The sequence below is a fragment of the Panonychus citri genome, unplaced genomic scaffold (assembly GCF_014898815.1).
Source record: "Panonychus citri isolate SS breed McGregor unplaced genomic scaffold, ASM1489881v1 Contig00050, whole genome shotgun sequence".
In the NCBI taxonomy this organism is placed as follows: Eukaryota; Metazoa; Arthropoda; class Arachnida; order Trombidiformes; family Tetranychidae; genus Panonychus; species Panonychus citri.
The window spans coordinates 107,359-128,022 of NW_026515455.1; the positions used below are offsets into that span (position 1 = coordinate 107,359).

At 31.2% G+C, this 20,664-nt stretch overlaps 4 protein-coding genes across 6 annotated transcripts; 3 read left to right on the forward strand and 1 right to left on the reverse strand.

Moving 5' to 3' along the window:
- The first annotated feature begins 44 nt into the window (after nucleotides 1–44).
- LOC128385692 (F-box only protein 25-like) lies at nucleotides 45–5,956 on the forward strand. Of its 2 annotated transcripts, none has more exons than XM_053344579.1 (6): nucleotides 45–561; nucleotides 3,099–3,508; nucleotides 4,010–4,185; nucleotides 4,401–4,663; nucleotides 4,733–4,805; nucleotides 5,598–5,956. In XM_053344579.1, the coding sequence occupies exons 1-6, from the start codon at nucleotides 434–436 to the stop codon at nucleotides 5,757–5,759; spliced, it is 1,212 nt and encodes a 403-aa protein (XP_053200554.1). In that variant the 5' UTR covers nucleotides 45–433; the 3' UTR covers nucleotides 5,760–5,956. The 2 variants fall into 2 exon arrangements, with proteins under 2 accessions (XP_053200554.1, XP_053200555.1); XM_053344580.1 differs by having other exon boundaries at nucleotides 3,102–3,508.
- A 174-nt stretch (nucleotides 5,957–6,130) lies between these two features.
- Nucleotides 6,131–7,839, forward strand: LOC128385690 (pseudouridylate synthase 1 homolog). Of its 2 annotated transcripts, none has more exons than XM_053344577.1 (3): nucleotides 6,131–6,569; nucleotides 6,628–7,630; nucleotides 7,706–7,839. In XM_053344577.1, the coding sequence occupies exons 1-3, from the start codon at nucleotides 6,217–6,219 to the stop codon at nucleotides 7,796–7,798; spliced, it is 1,449 nt and encodes a 482-aa protein (XP_053200552.1). In that variant the 5' UTR covers nucleotides 6,131–6,216; the 3' UTR covers nucleotides 7,799–7,839. The 2 variants fall into 2 exon arrangements, with proteins under 2 accessions (XP_053200552.1, XP_053200553.1); XM_053344578.1 differs by having other exon boundaries at nucleotides 6,628–7,624.
- A 21-nt stretch (nucleotides 7,840–7,860) lies between these two features.
- LOC128385693 (uncharacterized) lies at nucleotides 7,861–10,710 on the forward strand. The gene is made up of 4 exons (XM_053344581.1): nucleotides 7,861–8,560; nucleotides 8,947–9,035; nucleotides 9,135–9,315; nucleotides 9,535–10,710. The coding sequence occupies exons 2-4, from the start codon at nucleotides 8,951–8,953 to the stop codon at nucleotides 9,740–9,742; spliced, it is 474 nt and encodes a 157-aa protein (XP_053200556.1). The 5' UTR covers nucleotides 7,861–8,560; nucleotides 8,947–8,950; the 3' UTR covers nucleotides 9,743–10,710.
- A 1,478-nt stretch (nucleotides 10,711–12,188) lies between these two features.
- On the reverse strand, nucleotides 12,189–13,638 carry LOC128385814 (elongation of very long chain fatty acids protein 1-like). The gene has a single exon (XM_053344737.1). It carries the CDS (start codon nucleotides 13,386–13,388, stop codon nucleotides 12,504–12,506), a length of 885 nt encoding a protein of 294 aa, XP_053200712.1. The 5' UTR covers nucleotides 13,389–13,638; the 3' UTR covers nucleotides 12,189–12,503.
- Between the last annotated feature and the right edge of the window lie 7,026 nt (nucleotides 13,639–20,664).

The following is a 20,664-nucleotide window of genomic DNA, read 5'->3' on the forward strand; positions in this document are numbered from 1 at the left end:
GAGGATGAAGAAAAGATGAAGTTAATTTCGAATGATAAAATTATTTGTTGGTTAGTTTTCTGCGCAAAGTCAAATTGCGATGTTGACTTGATTTCTTCGAGATTATTTAATGTTATTGTTTCATCTTGAGTTCAATTTAATAAAAAGGCAACGAAATTGTTGATTTTTCATTTAGAATCGCAATTAACAATTAAGGTTGTTCGTGATAAATCAATGGTCATAATCGTCAATTATGATTGTGTAATTTTCTCACTGTAGTGATTTTTGATTAGAGACACGATTTAAGTTGCTTTTCTACATAATTGTTTTTGGATCAAAGTTGTGATTGTATTATCCTGATCAGCTGTTTACTCTGTTTTCATTGTTTACCATTAATTTTGTGATAATTAATTACTAGCTATTAATAATCAACTCGAGTTCCAATTGTTAAGTTATGGTATTTATCGGACAAGATTGGCGTTCACCTGGAGAGCAATGGGTTAAAACTGATAAAGGTTCATGGGAACGACTTAAATTGTTGGAATCAAATCGATTATTTGCCCAAGAGCGATTCTGTGATCAGTAAGTATCTTTATTGTCAATCGATAATCTGATGATCTGAAGATAATTTGATAATCTTGTGTTTGGGTCGTAAAATTTTTTCTTATCGATATGCATTCAAATGAACTTTGAATCTCATTGACTCGCCAATGAAATTATTTGGCCTTATCTCCCAGTTAACTGACTAGAACCTAGAATTTATCAAATCCCGTTATTGTTCCTCTAAATAATTCGTTAACTAGAACGAGGTCAAAGGTTATCTAGCAGATTTTCAATTATCAGACTTATCATGTTTACTTTTTTAAGATTAATCTGCGCAGAGTAGAAATCATGTTATTGTTATTCTCTCGCCAGAATTGATATGAACCAGAATTGAAACTGAAGTTCAAGGCTGCCGAAGATTGTGCATGACGATTGTTTCTTTTTTAGCAAAAACAGAATAGAACATTTTTACCTTTTATGATTTTCATTTGATTTGGTAAATTCATTGTTGATTAAGCTAATTTAATCTAAAGGTAAAAATGTTCTATTCTGTTTTTGCTCAAAAAGAATTGACTCAAAAAGGTTTTACTGAAATTAATTTGCTGAATTTACCCCAAATCAAAAAAATAAACAAAATATTGAAAATGAAAGTGAAAGTGACCTGGAAAACGTGATCCGATTATTAATATTTGGATAATCATAATCAATTTCACATAACAATCAAGATTAAATTATTATTATTAAACATCGTTCTTGGTAGCGTAACAATTAATGTCCGGAAGGTTGTACAATAATTAAGCTCATTCACTTTGTTAACCACTAACTAATTAATTCCTGGTTGATTGATTTTCCCAAATAATTTGTTTATTTGATTATAATACCTCTAATCTCGGTCAAATTAACTCTTTCAACCAATTAACAAACTAATTGAGCTTCCGATCAGCCTTTTTATTCAACAAATACAATTATAATTAATCTTCCGTATAATGTCCAAACAATTAAGGGATAATCGAAGTTAGTTAATTGAGATTAGGTGATTATCTATTAATAACATAAAGATGAGCAATTTAATTGGATTGACAATTGTTCAGTTATCAAGAGGTTGGAATGATCAAAGCAAAGTTAAGCAATTAGTTAAACAATAGTTGGGATAATTAAGGTAACAATAAATTGAGCCATAATTTGATATTAAATTGTTGATTTAATATCATTTGCCTCAAGCCATTTTCATCATAATCATGAGGAATCAAATTAATTGTAAAACAGATTCACTTTTATCGCTCGGAGCTTTTGATCATCTCTATCATTATCCTCGTCATCATAATCACTTTTTTCATCAAATTGAGTTAATTAAAGATGATTGAACATTTCTGAGGCCACAAAAAATTAAATAACGATAACTTAAAAACTAAAAATACAATTCGAACTTAAAAAAGTTTCCTTTAATTGAGTTAGCTAACTAATAGCGAAAGCCTTTACCAAGATACTTGTCAGTATTTTCAGGCCATTTTCCGGATCGATTCAGATGATTCACTTCATCGTAGTTGTATCGTAATAATAATGGTAATCATTAGAGAATTACATTTGGATTTCGTGTTTGTAGCTGCTTATTTTACGATTTTTCCCATTTTAATCACAGTTTCTCAAAGTAAACAATTGACAATTTCGCTTCCGTAATTTTCAACAACTTAATCGAAATAATTTGATTCAATTGTCTCAAATTCCGATGAATAACACAAATTATAAATCGTATATCCATTCTAATTGTAGTTCCCTTCAATAATTTTCCCAGTAATTAACAGTTAACTGATATTATTGGATCTCGGTGGACCATTTTTAATGACTCATTCCATCATTAAAATCAAATTAATTGTAAATAATTGAAAAACTGTAATTATTTCTTACCATATGATTAAGTTGTTTGGATCTAACAATTTCTTTTGATGATTTCTTGTCCTTTGATTGCACTTTAATATTCGCCTCTTGATTATTTGTTTGAAATCTTTGGACTCGCGTCGGTACAAAAATAGATTTCCAACATGTCATACATTGAAGACTATTTTTGAATCTTAAATCCATGTGTTTCGATGTAATCTAATGATAGATGATGATAATGAACTTAATTAACTCTCTAATTGTCATTAAAACTTAATTTAAAGTCATTGCATTTTGGTCTTTGAGGATTATCTTGCGATTATCGCTCGATTATTTTGGTAGAAGTATAATTTATCTGCTGTTAATTTATTGTTTTCTTAATTGATTGTTACATTTCCATTTTGAACGAGCAATCATTTCGTAAATATTGAATTTCATTTATTGTATTAGTTTTTTTCGTTCTTTTTTCCTCCTGATGGTCTTTTCATTGTAGTTTATTAATAGTTCTGGTCTTTCCTCTGTAAAACTCAATCTATCTTCATCACCCTAATCATCAACAAAATCATGTTAATCACTTTCGGTTGTTGACCTGAAAACAAAAGTACATTAAGATTTCCGTTCCATTTGACAATTTCACAGATTTTATTTTCAAAATTTTTCTAATTGACTTTTCTTGTTTTTCTTTGATTACTTTCCTTAAGAAGTGGATTTCACAGCTCTAGTGAATCATCTGGAGATTCTGATTCAGAAAATGAAAGCAATGGAAGCTCAGATGGAAGTAGAATGGACCTTGAATCTTGCCTTTCATCTTCACCAAACAATTCATCAGAAAATTCATATTCATCAAGTCAACAATCTCGAGATGATCCGTTAATCAATTGGCGACCACCTCATTGTCACATTACTCTTAAATCGACCAAAGAAGTTGCAGGTTTCAATACGATTTCAGAAGCTTTTTACCGATTGGATTTTTGTAACGCAATCAGAGACATTCGTCGATTTAATTATATTTGTAAATTGCTTCATTTACTAATCACTCAAAATTTAACTTCGTTAAGCGGAGCAGCGACCAAAGTACTTTTCAATTTACTTGAAAAAGTTGCCTGGCAAGGTGAGCAATCAAACAATAACATTGCAATCAATTGATTATCAGGTGGTTTTGTGAAATCATTCAATCGTCATGATAAAGATTTAGCTTGAATAAGCTTAATTTTGACAAGTAATTCAAACGTCATGATTGAATAACAATCTATGTCTGATACTAATGCATAATAACAAGAGTCAATTACTTGATTTTTTATCGATTCTTTTGAATTGACTGAACAATCAGTATCCATGAACTTGTTGTTTTTACTACATGACAACTAAACACTGACCAGATCAACTAATTTCTTTTGACAATCTCAATGAAATTGGTTTTACCTTGAAAAGTTTTCCGGTATGTCAGTTAAATGAACAACATACAAAAACCGGAGAGAACAATTAAGATTTTAATCTGATTGACCTAAAGCTTTAGTCTGGATTAAACTAATTATACGGTTTTCGATTGATAATTAAAATGTTATGAATATTCATATATTCTAATAAGAATTTTTTTAATTGGTAATTTCAGTGGCATCTAATCAACAAAACATTCATGTTCTTCACACTTTGCTTCATGACCTGAAGAAAATAATGAAAAGATACTATTGCTGGGGAAGACCATTGGGCAGTACACTCCTTTGGGAACAACATCTACAGACCATCGAGAAAATTTGTGAGATGGCAAACACAATTGAGATTAAAGAGGTAAGTTGATCATGATTAGACTTTTGATTCGATTCAGTGATTGTTACGCTAGAAAAGAAATGAGATTTATTAATACAATTTAAACTTCCATTTGGAGTTAATCCAGATTCTTACCAATTGAAGGTTAATCTGTTTTATAATTAAAATACAAGTTCAACTGGATCATTTTTACTACAATTTGATAATTAACTATTGATTTTGTTGTTGTTCCACAGCCAGTTGATGATGGAAGTAAAAGATTAACTGATTTACCCGAAGAGTTAATTCGTGAGATTTTACTTCGTCTTAGTGATTACAAAGACCTTGTTAATTCTGGTGAAGCCTATGATCTGATGAATTGTCTTCTCGACGAACAACATATTTGGAGACAACTTTGCAAATATCATTTCCCTCGTCAACAAGTTCGTCAACTATCGATGACTAATGTCAGTGCCGATGGTAAAGTTAATTGGGAACATATATTCCACATTCTTAGAAAGTAAGTTAATCATCTCATGATCTTATTCCCTTGCAAATTATCTAATTAATTTTGTTTTTTCGTAAACAGAAAATTTGGATTAAAGGAAGAATATGCTGACTGTCTATTCCTGTGTCGTCATTGCCGCTCACTTTTCTGGAAGGTAATGATCGCCATTAGTTTAATTGTTGATTTAAATTCTTCAGGTGGTTGGTCACTTAAAACGCGATTCAACTAATTAGCGATCGATCAACAATTTGATCTGAACGAATTCTATTGTTGTCACTAAGTTTCTTGAATAGCTTTATGTCGAATGTCAGAAAATCAGCCAAGATGATTTAGTAATTTAGATTTTCAACAACAATCATCAAGTTGATTATGATGCAAAACGAAATGGCTGAGCTAATTATCAGCTGACTTTTGATTCTGAAACTTGAATATTTTGAATGAGCGACGTTTTTTGGTCTCTTTCCAACAAATTCGAGCCAATGTTATGAATCTTTGCAATAATCCAGAACAGACAATAATCATTGGATCTTCAAGTAAAGTTGATTGTTTAAATAATTAACGTAGCATAGAACAATTAAAATCAATTGATTTAATTATAATCAAATTATTATTTCCAAGTTGATTCTAACATGGGGATAAATAAGACACTAGAATCGTAGATTCTTCTGCCAGATTCAATTGACTTGGTGAACATCAATTGGCAATTATCATAATCATGGGATTTCAGTTGATTTTCTGTCACTTGATTGTCACTTTTCTGCGTTTTTAAAATTTAACAAGTGAATTATTGTAATCAACTGATGATCATTGAGCTCAAAAATCAACTTGAATAAGAAAAGACTTGATACACTAATAAATCATCAAGAAAATAGATTATTTCATAATCCTGATGATTTTTCTCGCCTAATTCCAAATTTTCTAACCGTTATTTTCTATTTTCCTCTAGTCTTTTGGTCATCCATGTGTTATCACTCAAGGATCTGTGAATGAAATGGACAAGGATAATCCAGATGAATCTGGAGAATCGGAGATTAGTGAAAAATACTTTATGGTTCCTCAACATATTCCTGTTCCTCCTCAATCATTTCTTAAATTTTTCTCACTTTAAATAAACCGATTAACTGATTATTACAACTGATCGATTACTCAAGCAAGCGACTCAATGGAACTGAAATTACACCAAGAAAATGACATTTGTTTATTGGAAACGATCAAATTGATTACTGTCTCTCTCGATTATAATAATTATATTGCTTGTAAATTATATCTCCAAATATATTAAACTGTTTCATTAACTTCTTTTAATCGTTAAGTTTATTTTCATCATCAAGACAAATGCATTAGGCATTTTTGCCCCAAGGGCACCGAACTAATTTTCCAGTTAAATAAGATGATTGAGTTTACCAGCCACTCGATGGCAGCACATTTTCCAATTTATCGGCTCTCATGCTTTCGGATCAGCTGATTTTTTACTTTTAAAACTGGAAAATTATATTATTCAAATGATTTGAATAAAATCAACAGGTTGATTATTTAAAGGTTTGATTAGTTAATTTTCTCGACCGATGAGAATCAATTGTAAAATTCTAGGTTTAGTTAGTGATGTGATCTACTCATCTCGATTTAGTCCATGTCTTCATCGTCGATTTGTTTGTAAAAAAGTGCAACTCGCCAATTTTAATCCACGAAATTATTCATCGAATCAAACAGTTAAAATGGAAGAAACTGTGACAAATCCTTCACAAGTGCCATTAAGTGACGACGTTGGTCAATTTGATTGTAAAAGAAAATGTGATGATGAAAGTGAGTCAGTGGCAGAAAAAAAATTAAAAACAGAAACTGATTTGGTGAGAGTTAAACACAAGAAATTTGCCATTCTCATTAGCTATTGTGGTGTCAATTATTATGGTCTTCAAAGGTAATTTATGATCACAATCGTGTTCTTGGTTTTTAATTTTCTCGTTTTTCTTTCACAGGAATAATGATGTCAAGACGATAGAAGGCGATTTGTTTGATGCTTTCTTAAAACTGAATCTAATCAAGCAAGAACATTATGAAAGACCCCAAGAATTTTACTTCCAAAGAGCAGCGAGAACTGACAAAGGTGTTTCAGCGATTAAACAAATTCTATCTTGTCGAATGCCCGAATCTTTTCAAAGTTCAATTCCTGAAATAAATGCGCTTTTACCTCCAATGATTCGAGTGATAGCAGCCAAAAAGACTACACTCAAATTCGATTGTAAAAACTATTGCGATGGTCGGACTTATGCTTATCTGATGCCTTCGTATGCTTTGGCTCCTCTCGAAGAAAAAAATGATCTCTCTTATCGGATTAAATTGGAACATATTGATCGTTTCAATCAAATTCTCAAAAAATATGAAGGAACTCATAACTTTTTCAATTTTACTTCTCAAAAGACTTCCGTTGATCCAAGTGCGATGCGTTTCATCATCAAGATGGAATGCAGTCAACCTTTTATTCGTAAAGATCTGGAATTCGTTCAGATTCATGTGAGAGGACAATCTTTCATGATGCATCAAATTCGTAAAATGATTGGACTCGCAATCGGTATAATGAAAGGATTCGCCAATGAAGAGGTTATCGACAGAGCTTTCGGATTAGTAAGATTGGATATACCTAAAGCTCCTGGTTTGGGTTTAATGTTGGAAGAGGTTCATTATGATAAGTATAACAAAAGATTCAGTGGCGATGGTATTCATGAAGCTTTGGTTTGGGATGAATATAATGATGTCATTAAATCATTTGTGGAACAGTTCATATATCCAGTTATAATTGACACCGAAATTAATGAATTAAGTATGATGAAATGGTTACAATTACTCCCAATCCATACATTTACCGAAAGAGAACCTGGACCACCAGCTCCAATTGATGATTCCAATCCTGACGTACCTGAAAGATCAGTTTATTTAACCGCAGCGAGCAACGTTGGCCTGATATCGAGACAGAAAGTAGGTGTATGTATTTTATTGATTATTGTCCATTTATCGTATTAGATTTAATTTAATTACTTTTCCCCCATTATTATCCAGGAAACAACCACTGATGCAATTAAAGACGCAAAGGAATCATTTTCAGATACTTCTAATTCAATTTTGATTAATGAAAAAAATAGCTCAACTTGATTTAATAATAAATTGCGACGATTATTGTTTTGAATAATCAACTAACTTGTCAACTATCACTGATTCAATAATTGGGATTTAGATGGTCGGATAAAAGAGATACAATTAGTGTTATGTTGGAAATGTTACTTGATATTACTGTATATCAAATTATCGAATGTTGTTTGCCAAATGGAAGAGAAAAAAGTTATCAAATATGAAAATCTTTCTGTAGGAGTTTCCATTATGAAAATGATGTTGATCAGCAGCACGATATTAATGGAGAAAAGTTGATGATCCACAAAAAGCAGCATGAACAAGCCAAAAGGAGGCAGTGGGCAAAGATTCTTGAGAGGAACTCGGCTTATTCTTGCAATCAAATTGAAGTATCGATGTTCCCTTAATCTTAATTTGTTTCCATCTTTTATCAAATCGTATCATTGGTTAGATTAACTTACCTCAATTTTCCACACCACTTGATTCATCAGGATGGCGAAAATTCAATCAAATTGTCAAACCAATTGTTGTAATTGTGATTGAGTGAAGGTGGATAACTGTGGATTCTAAACATGGTCCATGTCAGATTAATTAGAGAAAAGATGAGAAAAAAGAATGAGTTTGTTCATTGGTCTGGTTTGTATTCCAATGGAAAAACTCATCCGATTGTTATACTTACCGACGATGGCGATACAATGAACGGGTTCCCTGAGAATAAGAAAATGAATTAGATAAATTGGCCTAGACTTGGAACAGAATATGGTTTAGGTCCATTGATCTTAAATGGTTGGTTGATCATCTTGTTCAATTATTTTGTTTCTTCATCATTTCAACTCAACATCATTTTTTCATCTTCAATCTTCTTTCCATCATCCACTCCTCCTCCTCTACTCTTTCCCTCTCTCCCTGATCTCACGCTCTTCCATCTAACTCTAAACTCACTATCACATTGAGACCTGTTGCCATTTTTTCTTTTTCTTTTTATTTCAGCTCGTGTTCTCTCATCATCATCATCATCACTTGTTCCTCTTTCTCCTCCCTCACCTTTTCCTTTCCTATGGACTCATCACTTCGAGTCTATGAAGAATCGTCTTGACTTCGAAAACTTATATCAAGTCGATTTTCGACAAAAATCTAATTTATTAACAACTTGATTTCCCCAAACTAATCAGAATCATGGATAAACTGATCATCGTGATTACCATCGTTTTCATCATATTCAATTTGTTTGCTATTCACAATTTAGCTCATAACAGCCAAGGTAAGTTCCCAATTCACTTTCCTTTTTAATATCATGTTTCCATTTCAATCTGTGACTAATCCAACCCTTTGGTCTCAATCGCTCTAAAATGATGGTTAGAATCTTATTATGAAATCGCCGAGAAATGTTCAGTACCAAAGAACCCGCCTTATATTTGGGTGAAAGCAGTTACCAAAAATGCCATTGTCCTTGGTATCACTGATCCCAATGATCCAGGTCAAGTAACGGGTTATTCGGTTTACTATTGGGGTTTGAGATATGGAGTAAATTCAACAATAGAGTAAGTTTACAATCGCAATTTCATTTCATTTGTACCATTCAATTCACTGAATTAAAACTAACAATAAGTCATCATAACCTTGGAATATTCATTCGCTTCCTCGAATTGATATTTTCCATTCGGTTTTCCTTTCAATTCTCCTTTCGATTTTTCTTCTTTATTATTTTATTAACTCTTTTTTCATATTTCACTTGTTTCTCTTTTGTTAATGACAAAAAGTCGTCGCAATCGTGATTTCGGTCAACGTAATTTCAGTACAAAAGGTCCTTTTGTGATCGAAAGACTGAAACCAAAGTTCATTTACTGTGCTGACATAACTGCCTTCAATTCGTGTGGTCATGGTCCTTTTTGTGTTTCGTGTTTCGAGAACATATTAACTTGGCCTGATGCTCATCTTAATTTCACCAATTCTATTTATTCCAATTAACATTAAACTCTGAAAGAAATTGAATTTGTTCATCTAATCCATTTGATATTAATTAAGCCTGGACTTTGTTTTATCGCCATAAAGACAAATAAACAATCAACATGACCATCAAACCTAAACAAATGAACACAATTCAGATTTCGATTGTTACTCATTATATCTATATCGTTCTGCGTCTTTCTTTCAACATAATCTAATTCTCATCTTATAAAGTGAAACCCGAATTGTTAAATAGTTTGATTAAATTGATTGTTTACACTTTTCTCCTGTTAATCAGGTTTCAAGGGGCTCATGACGAGACGGCCTTTTGTTGAACCATTCAAGGTTAATCTACAAGTTAATTTCGTTTGATTGATCAATTTGGTTCATCTTGTAATAATCATCATGATGATAACAACAATGATGTTTGTCAACTTTTACCCAAGGTTTTTCAATAGAAAATTAATTTGTGATTATTTCCGTATTCCTTTTATTATATTGGTCCATCATAAGACATTTCGAGGCTATTTATCTAGAAATAGAGTAAATATTAATATCTCTCATGTTGATTGTTAACCTTGTCATGGTAAATCATTCATCAAATTAGATCTGTCAATCACTGAGGCCATTATGTGTGTTTAACAATTTCAGTTTAGATAAACACTTGAAATTGGAATACGTGATAAACTTGAAGACCATTAGAATACTTTCTGATCATCATCTTCATCTGATCCTTTTCAAGAATTCATTGTATTCGATGTCCACTGAACCATAATCATGTCTTTCCGAATGAAATGACCACTGGATGAAACTTGAAAGGTCAGTGGATAGAAAGTTTCAGTTTACCATTCAAATTTGTATTTGTTTCTTTTCCTGTAAATAAATTGTAAACACAAGAAGATTGATTACCAACTTGATTGTTGTAATTTAACAGTAAAAAGATTGATAAGTTTTATTGTTTGAATAAAATGAAGTATTTTTTAAACGTTTTCTTAGCATCCGTTGAAATGGATTCACAGTTTTGATTAATTCATTTCAGTTAACTTTAGATCGTTGAAACTGAATTGTTTCAATCCAACTTATAAATTATGTTCGTGTATGAAAAGTTCAACTCAACACTAATCGTACGTATCTTATTATGAACTCAAATCATAATTAGTTTACAATGAATTCCAGTTGAAAGTCATTAAAATGTCCAGAAAGTTTTCATGTTCGTTAACAGTGGAGAGATTATCCTGAACTTAATCTGATCATCATCAAGTATTTAAGATGAAACGATGATGATGATGGAAAACAATTCAACTTGATGATGAGATATAAAGAAGGTGGAGAGAAATGATGATGAAAAATGCACGATCTCAATTGGCCGGTTTTCCACTTTTTATTTTTACCTCTTTTTCTTTTGATTGTTGTCCATCTATTATCTTGTGGTCACTTGTAATTCCACTAAAGTAATAAGAGTAATGGAAAATGTGAGGCTACCAATCCACTGAAGTTCCTTTCTGCTCTTTATTCAGTTAGAAAACTTCCTCCCATGGCCGCAGGAGATTAACCTGAGAGACAATGAAGATAATCAACAGATTATTATTCAAATTATTCAAAGTTAGTAAAAGAAAAAAGTGAAAAAACAAAAGTTTCATTAGAGATCAAAGTTAGTTATTTATACGTGAATTTCAGACAATAACTTTTCTCTTATAATTAGATATCAAAAAACTAAATTAAAATCGAATGATTCGTTAGCTCCCTTTTTCTTCGCTAGATGGGGACACTAGATTGTTCTAAGTTGAGTTTCGATCATTAATCCGAGTCAATGAATATTCAATGCTTGGATCTTTACCTTTTCACTTGGCTTATAGCACCAAAGAAACACCAAAGTGTCACAGCTCAAACATCAACATAAACAAAAAAAAATGTAAATTTCTAAGCATCGTAATGAGAAGTTTTTTTAAATAATCAAAATTGATCAATCAAATACTACGAATGATTTGATCGATTCGATTCTATGGAATAAGATTAATCATGAATTAGAGCTGCGATGGTTTTGATAATTTAAATTTGTTTGGTTTCTTTTTGGGTTATCAAATTATAATTTCACTATTAATCTGAGCTTGAACCTTTCGATTCCTGATCCTGTCTGATTTTTAATCTTCTCTTTCATTTCGAGTTGTTTTAATGATCAAGTGTCGCAATTTTATCTTATTAATGTTAAGCTACTTGTTGTTTAAGTTCAAGTAGCATTTCCGCAATAATGTTGACCATCTTCACAACATCATTTTCAGATGATTGAAGAACAAGTTTGTCGAATGTAAAAACGGAAATAATTTGATTCCATCTATTCAAGAAAAGGGAATCACTTGATTCCTGTTTGAGTAACTTCCCTAACAGAAAACCCGTTCCAAGAGAAGAAGAAAAAAGAATAACCAAAAGTGGACATTAACCCAGCATGATATTCAATTTCAACTTTAATTTAATAGTTTCTGGTCATGATTGTGATGAAAGTAAAAGTTAATCAAGTAATAAGGGAAAAGGAAAAGGAAGTCAAAGTTTGTTGTTTTTTGAGCAAAAAAAGAGATCATTACTTTATTAACAAAGTATTAAGACAAAAGCGATTAGTGTATAATTAATATAATGTAAAGTGTATTAAAGTTTGAATGGAGATGATGATGATGATGATGACGAAAATGGTGATGGATGAGCTCAGAGGGTTTTGAAGGTCCAGCCTCTGGTTATCAATTGTTCAGAAAATAATATATTACAAACGATGGATATTTCAATTGAAATATTATTCAGTCTTCTTATTTACAATGGGTGAAGATGCTGGTGGTTTAGCAGTTGTATAAGTCTTGATGAAAAAGGAGATGAACATAACCATGATCATTGAGACTTGAGGGAATCCCAAGACGAACATGAATTTAGGAATCTTACAATCAGACCAAGCACCGAGATAAGTGTAATTAAGTAAAACAGCGACAAATTGACTGATTTGCAAAGTTGTTAGATACTTTTTCCACCAAAGGTAAGGACGAACCGATGGACCGAACGAGGATAAAGCGTAATAAGTATACATGATTGTGTGAACCAGGGAATTGATACTTGGGAGAAAGACCAGATTAAGAGACGGAGCGTATTTGAAGGCAAGCCAAAAGTTAATTGGTACGATTGTGTGATGGACGACATGAAGAGTCGATACATGGGAAAACTTTTTTCTCAAGATAAAGAAAACGGTATCAAACAGGTCAACAAATTTGGACATAATGTAGAACCAAATGACCCAAAGCTTGTAATCTTTATCATTTCTTAAGGCAATTTCGAGTGGTGAACATTTCCAAAAATCGGCACCAAATGACGAGTGTTGTAGAGTAAAGACGAAAAAGAAGAGATTAAATATCGCCAATGAGACATTATGAGTTAGAATCAAAGGTTTCAGGTCATATGGTTTACGATTGGCCATCATTCGTGGTCCCCAAACTTTAACAAAGTACAAATAAGTGGCCATGATCGACATTACGACGAGAAAACCGTTTTCCATCAACGGTAATTTAGCGATATCGGCATGAGTCTTGGTTTCCATGAAATCGTCAAAATAATCAGATATCGATGGAGAGACTGTGTTGAAATGTTGATAACTCATTTGACCGGAGGCCATTTGGAAGAGACTGGCAAACATGATTAACAGATGAATCCTGTTGATATTTGACACGAAACAATTGATGAGATTAACTTTAAACGAATCCTTATTATTTTTAGATGAATAATGATTGACACAAATAAAAGAGAAATTAAAATCAACTGATCACGATAGAAACTAAACTAATATTTAGTTGCTTTGAATTATCAAGGAAATGCTTTTACAGCAAAACTTTAACTGGACAATTAACTTAAAACATCAGTCGAAAGTTACTCTTGCAACTGAATCAAATCAAATTAAACACTTATATAAACTTTACCTGGAAAAATGCGAGTGAGCTAACGTGGTAAAAGGGGTTGGATTGAATAATATTTAATCATTAAATTGTTTCAGTAAAACTCAAACAATTAAGGAGGAGTCAATAAGAATATAAAAGAAAGATGTAATTTGAAGATGAAGATGATGAAGACGATGAAAGAATAAAAGAAAATAATAATTCGAAAGTTATCTGAAACAACTAAGAGTCTACCCTGAGGCGTTTGATTGGATTATCAATTATTCGCAATTCAAGGTCAGATATTTGGTAAATCCTTTGCCTTAAGCTTCATTAATTCATCGATCACAGCTACGATTGTCCATGAATCGTAACAATTTATGATAAATTTGTCGTCTGATGACCAATGACACCAAACTGACCATGAACTCAGCTGTTGGTTAATAATCAACGAAAATCCTTTAGTCAATCTCAACACACACACACAGAGAGAGAGAGAGAGAGAGAGAGAGAGAGAGAGAGAGAGAGAGAGAGAGAGAGCTATTAATCTCATGTGTTGGTGTTTATTAATAGTTTGTCACCTTGAAAATCAGTTTGTGTTGATGATTAAAACTTGAGGTTAATCAAAGGGGTCCAGTTTCTGTTTCTAAATTTAAATGATAAATTACTGGAATTAGCTAATCAACACATGATCATCATATTCTGTTTATGGCTAATCTAATTGTCACCGATTTCTTAAGGGATTCCCGTTGATCGTTAGATTCCTTGATTCATTTGGGATTAAAGACACCGAATTAACCATATTGAAGCTCAATTGTTTTTAACAATTAAACAATCGGATTATTATGTTGCGTGACCTTGGAGTTGATTCGGGTAAATTTAATTCAAATAATCTTCTCAGAATTTTAATTAATAGTGAATATACTAAACTCATAATTAGATTGCCATCAGGATAAATATAAAGGAAGAAATTTGTTTGGGAAATTTTGTTTTCCAATTAACAGTTAAATTGAAACAATTTAGTTAAATAAAACAGCACCTTGACATTACAATTACCTCGTTTACAGCGTACGGAAAAAACATTTAAATTGATCCTCAGTTAAATTAATTGATTTATTTTGACAATTAGTTGCTAATTATAAAACCTATGGGTAAATATTAATACAATTTGATTAATTTATCTCGACATGCAAGGGAATTCAATTACCGGGTAATAATATAGCAAGTTAATACAATTTAGTAATTGATCAAATCAACTCATTGACCTGATATAAAGTTGCAAATCAATTAAACTCATAATAATGAAATCACAATTTTGATATTTTTAAGTTTTTCTTGAGTATTAATAATAATAGATAATCTATTTGGTAACACTAATTATGAATATTATTCTCTGATTTAAAGTGTATCCCAAAGCTTTGTCAACACAATTCACTGATTTTCGTTCAGTCTGGAATTGAATTAAACCGTTAATTTCTCCTTATCGTCTCAACAATATTCCTTATTAATACTTTCTCTGTGAAGTAATTTAATTACGTTTGCGATGTATTAATATCAGCTTAGAATTTATTCTTAGCGATAAAAGTAATTAACTATCAATAAACCCGTTGATTATAATCAAATTAGTTTAATTAGAATCAAAATAGTTAATTATGATAAATACTCAAAGGATTCCACTGGAAAATTTTTAAAGCTTCAATGCCACTGATGAAGTACAAAATGATAAGAATTTGAGATCGCAAAACAATGAGCACAATTAAGTTATCATTCTGACTTAATTTGGCATAATTAGATCGATCCAAACAATATAAAGATTGGTAATTACCATGAGATCTGTTCAATCAAATTGATGAGTGAATCATTATCTCAATTTGGGCTGAAATCGAATGAAAAATCGATTGATTTAAACCATGTAAAAGTAGATATGATTTAATTGGTAAATATTATCACTACAATTGAGATTAACTTTGTTTGTTATAGTCAAGATAAAGTTGCTCGATAGTCAAAACCTGATTGTGAAATCTAAGCAAATAATTAACTGATTAACTCATCTATCAACTATCCTTGACCCTCCATAACTGAGCAAGCAGCTAATCATACGGAGTGCAGCTAATCAAATAAATATAATCATCAAATGAATCACAATGGATCAGATGATCTCAGATCAAGTAATTTATTTATTACTTTTCTTATCATCAGTTAATCGAATCAGAGGAATTCAAATTAATCAAATGCTCTTTCTGGTTCGCTTTTATCGTAACTCAAACTATCACAAAGTTTTTATCGAATTTGTATTTCAATACATCGAAACAAGATTAAGGAGATTGGCTTATCTATCAATCTATTTGCGATTAAATATTTCGCTCGATGTTAGTGTAACAATCAAGAACGAAATTCATCCAGAGGATCCTCAAGGTCGATTCGGTTTCACAACATCGTAACTTATAAAATTTACGATTTGTGTAATTGTGTTTACAAATATTTACTAAGATTTGATAATATCTATCACATTGTCGATAAACGTTTAACTTGATCAGATTAACTGTTTGAGTATTTGTCTAGAAATGAGTTAATCATAACTTCATAATTGTTCAGGTAATTTCATGAGTAATTCATTGCTGATCCCTTGAGGCTCTCTGATAAACTCAATACTGAAACTGGAAAATCCAGATTCAAATTTCACCATCATCGTGACCTTTATCATTGGATTCAATCAACGTTCATGATTATCCTTTAGCATTTGGATTGTGCATGAAGAGGTAAATGAAAGTTTATAACGACTTCCATAGCCTAAAGGTTTAATCTAATTAATTGATTTACTTCATGTTATCAATTGTTGTTTCAATACTATACTGAGATAGTTAATGTATTAACCAAATGAGTATTGTTTTAAAATTATCACAACAAAAATTATATTCCCATTAGCACCACGACTACTCTATACTCTATGTAACTCAGCTCAGATTTTTATCAACAGTAACTACAATTTGGTTATTATCAAATGTGAGCTGAATTTCATGAGAAATTAAGATAATTACGGTTAAAGTTACGCAAGAATTGAAAAGGTTATAATTATTGATTGTTTCTCATTATTAACTTTTGAAAGTATTTCTTGAGGATTAAAACTTAGTAAGTGATAGAAACTGGCAAAAGTGTACTAGTATTTGGTAACTGCAGAGTAATTTTATTGATTATCAGGATAACAATCCAATGAACGTAAGAAATTATCAAGCCTAGAATCTAGTGAACACACTTTATTAATACCTTCGAGTATCTTTCAATGTAAATTCTTTATCATCATCGGTTAAACATGAATACTCTCGCGTCTCAATCAAAGGTAATAAATCTATAAGAGTTGATTGAAAATTGATGCTCGAACTTTGCTCTGAAAGTCCAATTTATTTGGCTGAGTTTCCATTGAAATTTGAATTCTGCCTCTGTTTCAGTCTGACTTTTTATCATTTGGGATTAGACGACAATTAACTTGAACTTTAGCTGATTAGTTTAATGATCTCAATAATTTAACTGGATCAAGATTAATGCTACTGATGAAGATGGAATCAGGAAGTAAATTTAATGATACAAATTGTAAATGAGTAAATTGTTGATGTGGACAACCTCGAATTGTTAATTATTCTTAATTTACTAACATGTTTTCAGGACAAAATCAATTTGATCGTGAATTTGACGATCATCTGATTACTTTAATTTTAATAAACCGAAAGCATTTTAATTAAGCAATTGCTTTCAATTATGATTTACGATTCAATTTTAGATCATACAATTAAACTTATTGTCTTTTGTTACAAAATTTACAATCAAATGCTACCTTTTAATCCAGTTGACATTGAATAACATGGTCCAGTGACCAATTTTCATTTTCACAATCAACTAATCAATCAATCACTCTCTTATTGCATCTAAGTTTAAGGGTATTTTTGGTTTTGATTAATTAATTTTATTTGATTCGACGGAAGGAAACAACAATTCACGATATTAAAGAGTCGAATAATTAGAGTTTGAGTGGATGAATTTAATAATAGTAATCAAGTTAATCACTTTGTAATTGGGATGAGTTGTGATAAAATTGATCATTGTCTTCACTTAATTAGCTGTTGGCTTGTTAAATTGTTCAAGGATAAATTGTAGATTTAAGTGATCATCTTGGGTTCTTTTAGTTAACAATCGGAAGACAATGATTATCAATAATTGGTCCCAATTCTTTGTCAATCATGAACTTGAAGTTAATTAAAATAACCCAAAGCAATTCAAATCACGGTTGTAAAATCTTTGCTATCAGACAATTAACCATCTGATTAGTTGATTATGATGGAAAACATCAAGTAAATTGGAATTGCCATCAATGGTTGATTATGGTACCTGAAAATTTTAACAATTTACGAATTTTCAAAATTTTTAAGCATTTAAATCGTTTCTGTCTCGATTAGTTAGCGGCTAGTTAATCATCTCCTGCTATTGGAAAAAAATTGAAAAAGGTTAATTGTAATTGACGATTAGAATTTATTTCCGCATTTAATTGTTGATGATAAATTGGTCTTTTAATACTAAATTAAGTAGGTTTACAATCAGTAATTCAACCAATTGATTGTCTATTTTTTGTTTTTATCGTAAATTTGTTAGATCATCATAGACACAATCGAATTGAAATTTGTTTACTCAATCAACGATCAACTGTTAATTTATTTATAATCTCAATCAGCTATTTAAGAGATGCAATCAACTCAACAACTCAAACATAATTAACTACTGATTCTCAATACGATTTGCTTTTAACAATACATGTAGAAATGATAATAACTATAATTCAATTCGTTTAATCATAATTGATTCCTACTGAGAAAATAACAAGTTGTTTATTGTTATTATCAAATCAATTGTTATGATAATATTAATCATGATGATTAACATGAAAATCAAATTGGTTAATGTATTTTGTAACAATTTAAAATAATCTTGTTTTTCTGATACAAAACCATCATCATCATAAACTTATGTTTTATTTATTGACTAAATTATCAACATAATCATTGTCACCATTAATGATTCAACATCAATGGAGTCCAAATGAATCGTTATTTTCATCACGATAATGTTCATTGTGAATAATAATTGTTACCTTCCTTGATTGTGCTCTCGAAAAGTAATTTACCTTAAATCATTGTGTCGATTGTTCAACTAAATCATATTTCTTACTCTCTATCTTACTCTGATTAACTACGTTCAAAGAGTTACGAAAGAGACTGTGAAAGATTAATTAGATTGACTGTTGATTACAAATTAATTGAAGATATTAAACTCTAGTGAATAAGATTCTAGTTTTAACTGAACAATAATAATAAGGAGAGAGGTTTCATTTTCTTGTTAAACAAATAGTTTTAATCTGATGAATGATGAACCTTAAGGCGAAGTATTTCTCAACAATATATTCCAATCATTTGATTATTTGATTAGATTGCTTGAGATCATTATTAAACTAGAAAGAACATTGAAATGGTAAGATTGTTTATCGAGATTAACTTTGATAACATTTCGTTTTCATCTGAACCAATCACAAGGTACTGATACAAAAAAATTCAAAACATCGATAATTAATGATGATCTGGTTAACCAATTGATGAACTTTTTCTATCCATTCTGGTTGAGATGAAATGAATTAACATCTCAACAATTAATATTGAAGTAGAGATTGGAGCAATCAGGGTAAAAAGAGTAACAAAGTAGAAGAAAAAGTTATTGATAGTTAATTGATTGAAGTGAATTTTCAAGTTGAGATCGTTAGTTGTTGATGTTTTATGTAGATAAGTGTAAGTTGGTCCAATTGACGCTTTTTTGTGATATTTCACGGCAACGCGAGATTCAAATAGCTGATAAGTTCGAGCATTAAGTTTGTTCAATAGTTGGGTTTCGATCAGCGAATTCATCAGATTGGTGGAAATTGCAGCTCCAAAAGTCGTGGAAACGTCATAATAAGTGCCCAACGAAGGCTGGTCAAGATCATAAATCTCCATTTGTCTTTTAACTGCATTCACTTCCCATCGTCCAGCAAGAAGTACGAACATGAGAGTATCATTAATGGTTTTGGTAAAAGTTAACGATGAATAATGTGGCTCAATATGAGATAAAAGCACCGTCTTATAATCGTCCTCATCTAAAAGTTCAATTCCTCTTTGACAAGGATTAATTTGAATTGTATTAGCAGTTAAATTGCGATCGATCAAATCTTGGAAATCAGTGACTGGAGGTGCGCTTTTGGTGACCGTTAAATCAGTTTGAAAACTTACTGAGTACCAAAGTTGGAAGAAAGTTAATATGATTGAGAAACAGATACTAGTTAATCCAATTGTCGACGATGATGAAGATTTTCGATAATATTGGTCATCGAAGACAATTAACTTGATTAAACTTTGAAAGTTTAACTTTTTATTGTGTTGGTGGACAAAAAATGGTAACAATTTAACGAAAATAAACAAAACAATCAAAAGTAAGGCCACTGTTGGTGAAATCGTTTTCAATGAAGTCAAACAATCAAGTGATGATGATGTTTCATATGGATAACGGTAATAAGTCAAAAAGTAACAACTTTTCTCGTCGACTGGAGGTGAAAATGTTAAATTTGGATAAACTGAATCATACAAAGTGACACTTGTTGCCAATTGGTCCATGTCAGAGCCATTCAGTTGAATGAATTGAGCTAATTGGTGACAAACACCACGATTACAACCATAGTTGTTTGTCCCTCCATTGTACCAGGTCATGTTGAATCCTTGGTAAAATATCAAAGCCCAATCATAAAAGTACTTGGACAAAACACCATCGGGTTTGAGTGTTGACGAATTTACAAAGAAAATGGGAGAACGATCAAGAAGAGCCAATCGTAAGTTCAGTCCGTCAATATGATCCATGATTTACATGAGAAAAGGTGGGAAGTTTTGCTTTGCGACTTGGAGATGAACAATGGAATGAATTTCTTTCAATGAACTGTATTTGCATTTGCTCATTAACATTACGATCTTCATTTGC

Bases quoted from the DNA above. Each gene is read 5' to 3' on its own strand.
- LOC128385692 (XM_053344579.1), top strand. From the start codon at position 434: ATGGTATTTATCGGACAAGATTGGCGTTCACCTGGAGAGCAATGGGTT. The intron at 4,664-4,732 runs GTAAGTTAATCA...TTTCGTAAACAG, and splicing joins ATATTCCACATTCTTAGAAA to AAAATTTGGATTAAAGGAAG. The intron at 4,806-5,597 runs GTAATGATCGCC...ATTTTCCTCTAG, and splicing joins GCCGCTCACTTTTCTGGAAG to TCTTTTGGTCATCCATGTGT.
- LOC128385693 (XM_053344581.1), top strand. From the start codon at position 8,951: ATGGATAAACTGATCATCGTGATTACCATCGTTTTCATCATATTCAAT. The intron at 9,036-9,134 runs GTAAGTTCCCAA...AATGATGGTTAG, and splicing joins TTTAGCTCATAACAGCCAAG to AATCTTATTATGAAATCGCC. The intron at 9,316-9,534 runs GTAAGTTTACAA...AATGACAAAAAG, and splicing joins GGAGTAAATTCAACAATAGA to TCGTCGCAATCGTGATTTCG.
- LOC128385690 (XM_053344577.1), top strand. From the start codon at position 6,217: ATGAGAATCAATTGTAAAATTCTAGGTTTAGTTAGTGATGTGATCTAC. The intron at 6,570-6,627 runs GTAATTTATGAT...TTTCTTTCACAG, and splicing joins AATTATTATGGTCTTCAAAG to GAATAATGATGTCAAGACGA. The intron at 7,631-7,705 runs GTATGTATTTTA...ATTATTATCCAG, and splicing joins TATCGAGACAGAAAGTAGGT to GAAACAACCACTGATGCAAT.
- LOC128385814 (XM_053344737.1), bottom strand. From the start codon at position 13,388: ATGTTTGCCAGTCTCTTCCAAATGGCCTCCGGTCAAATGAGTTATCAA.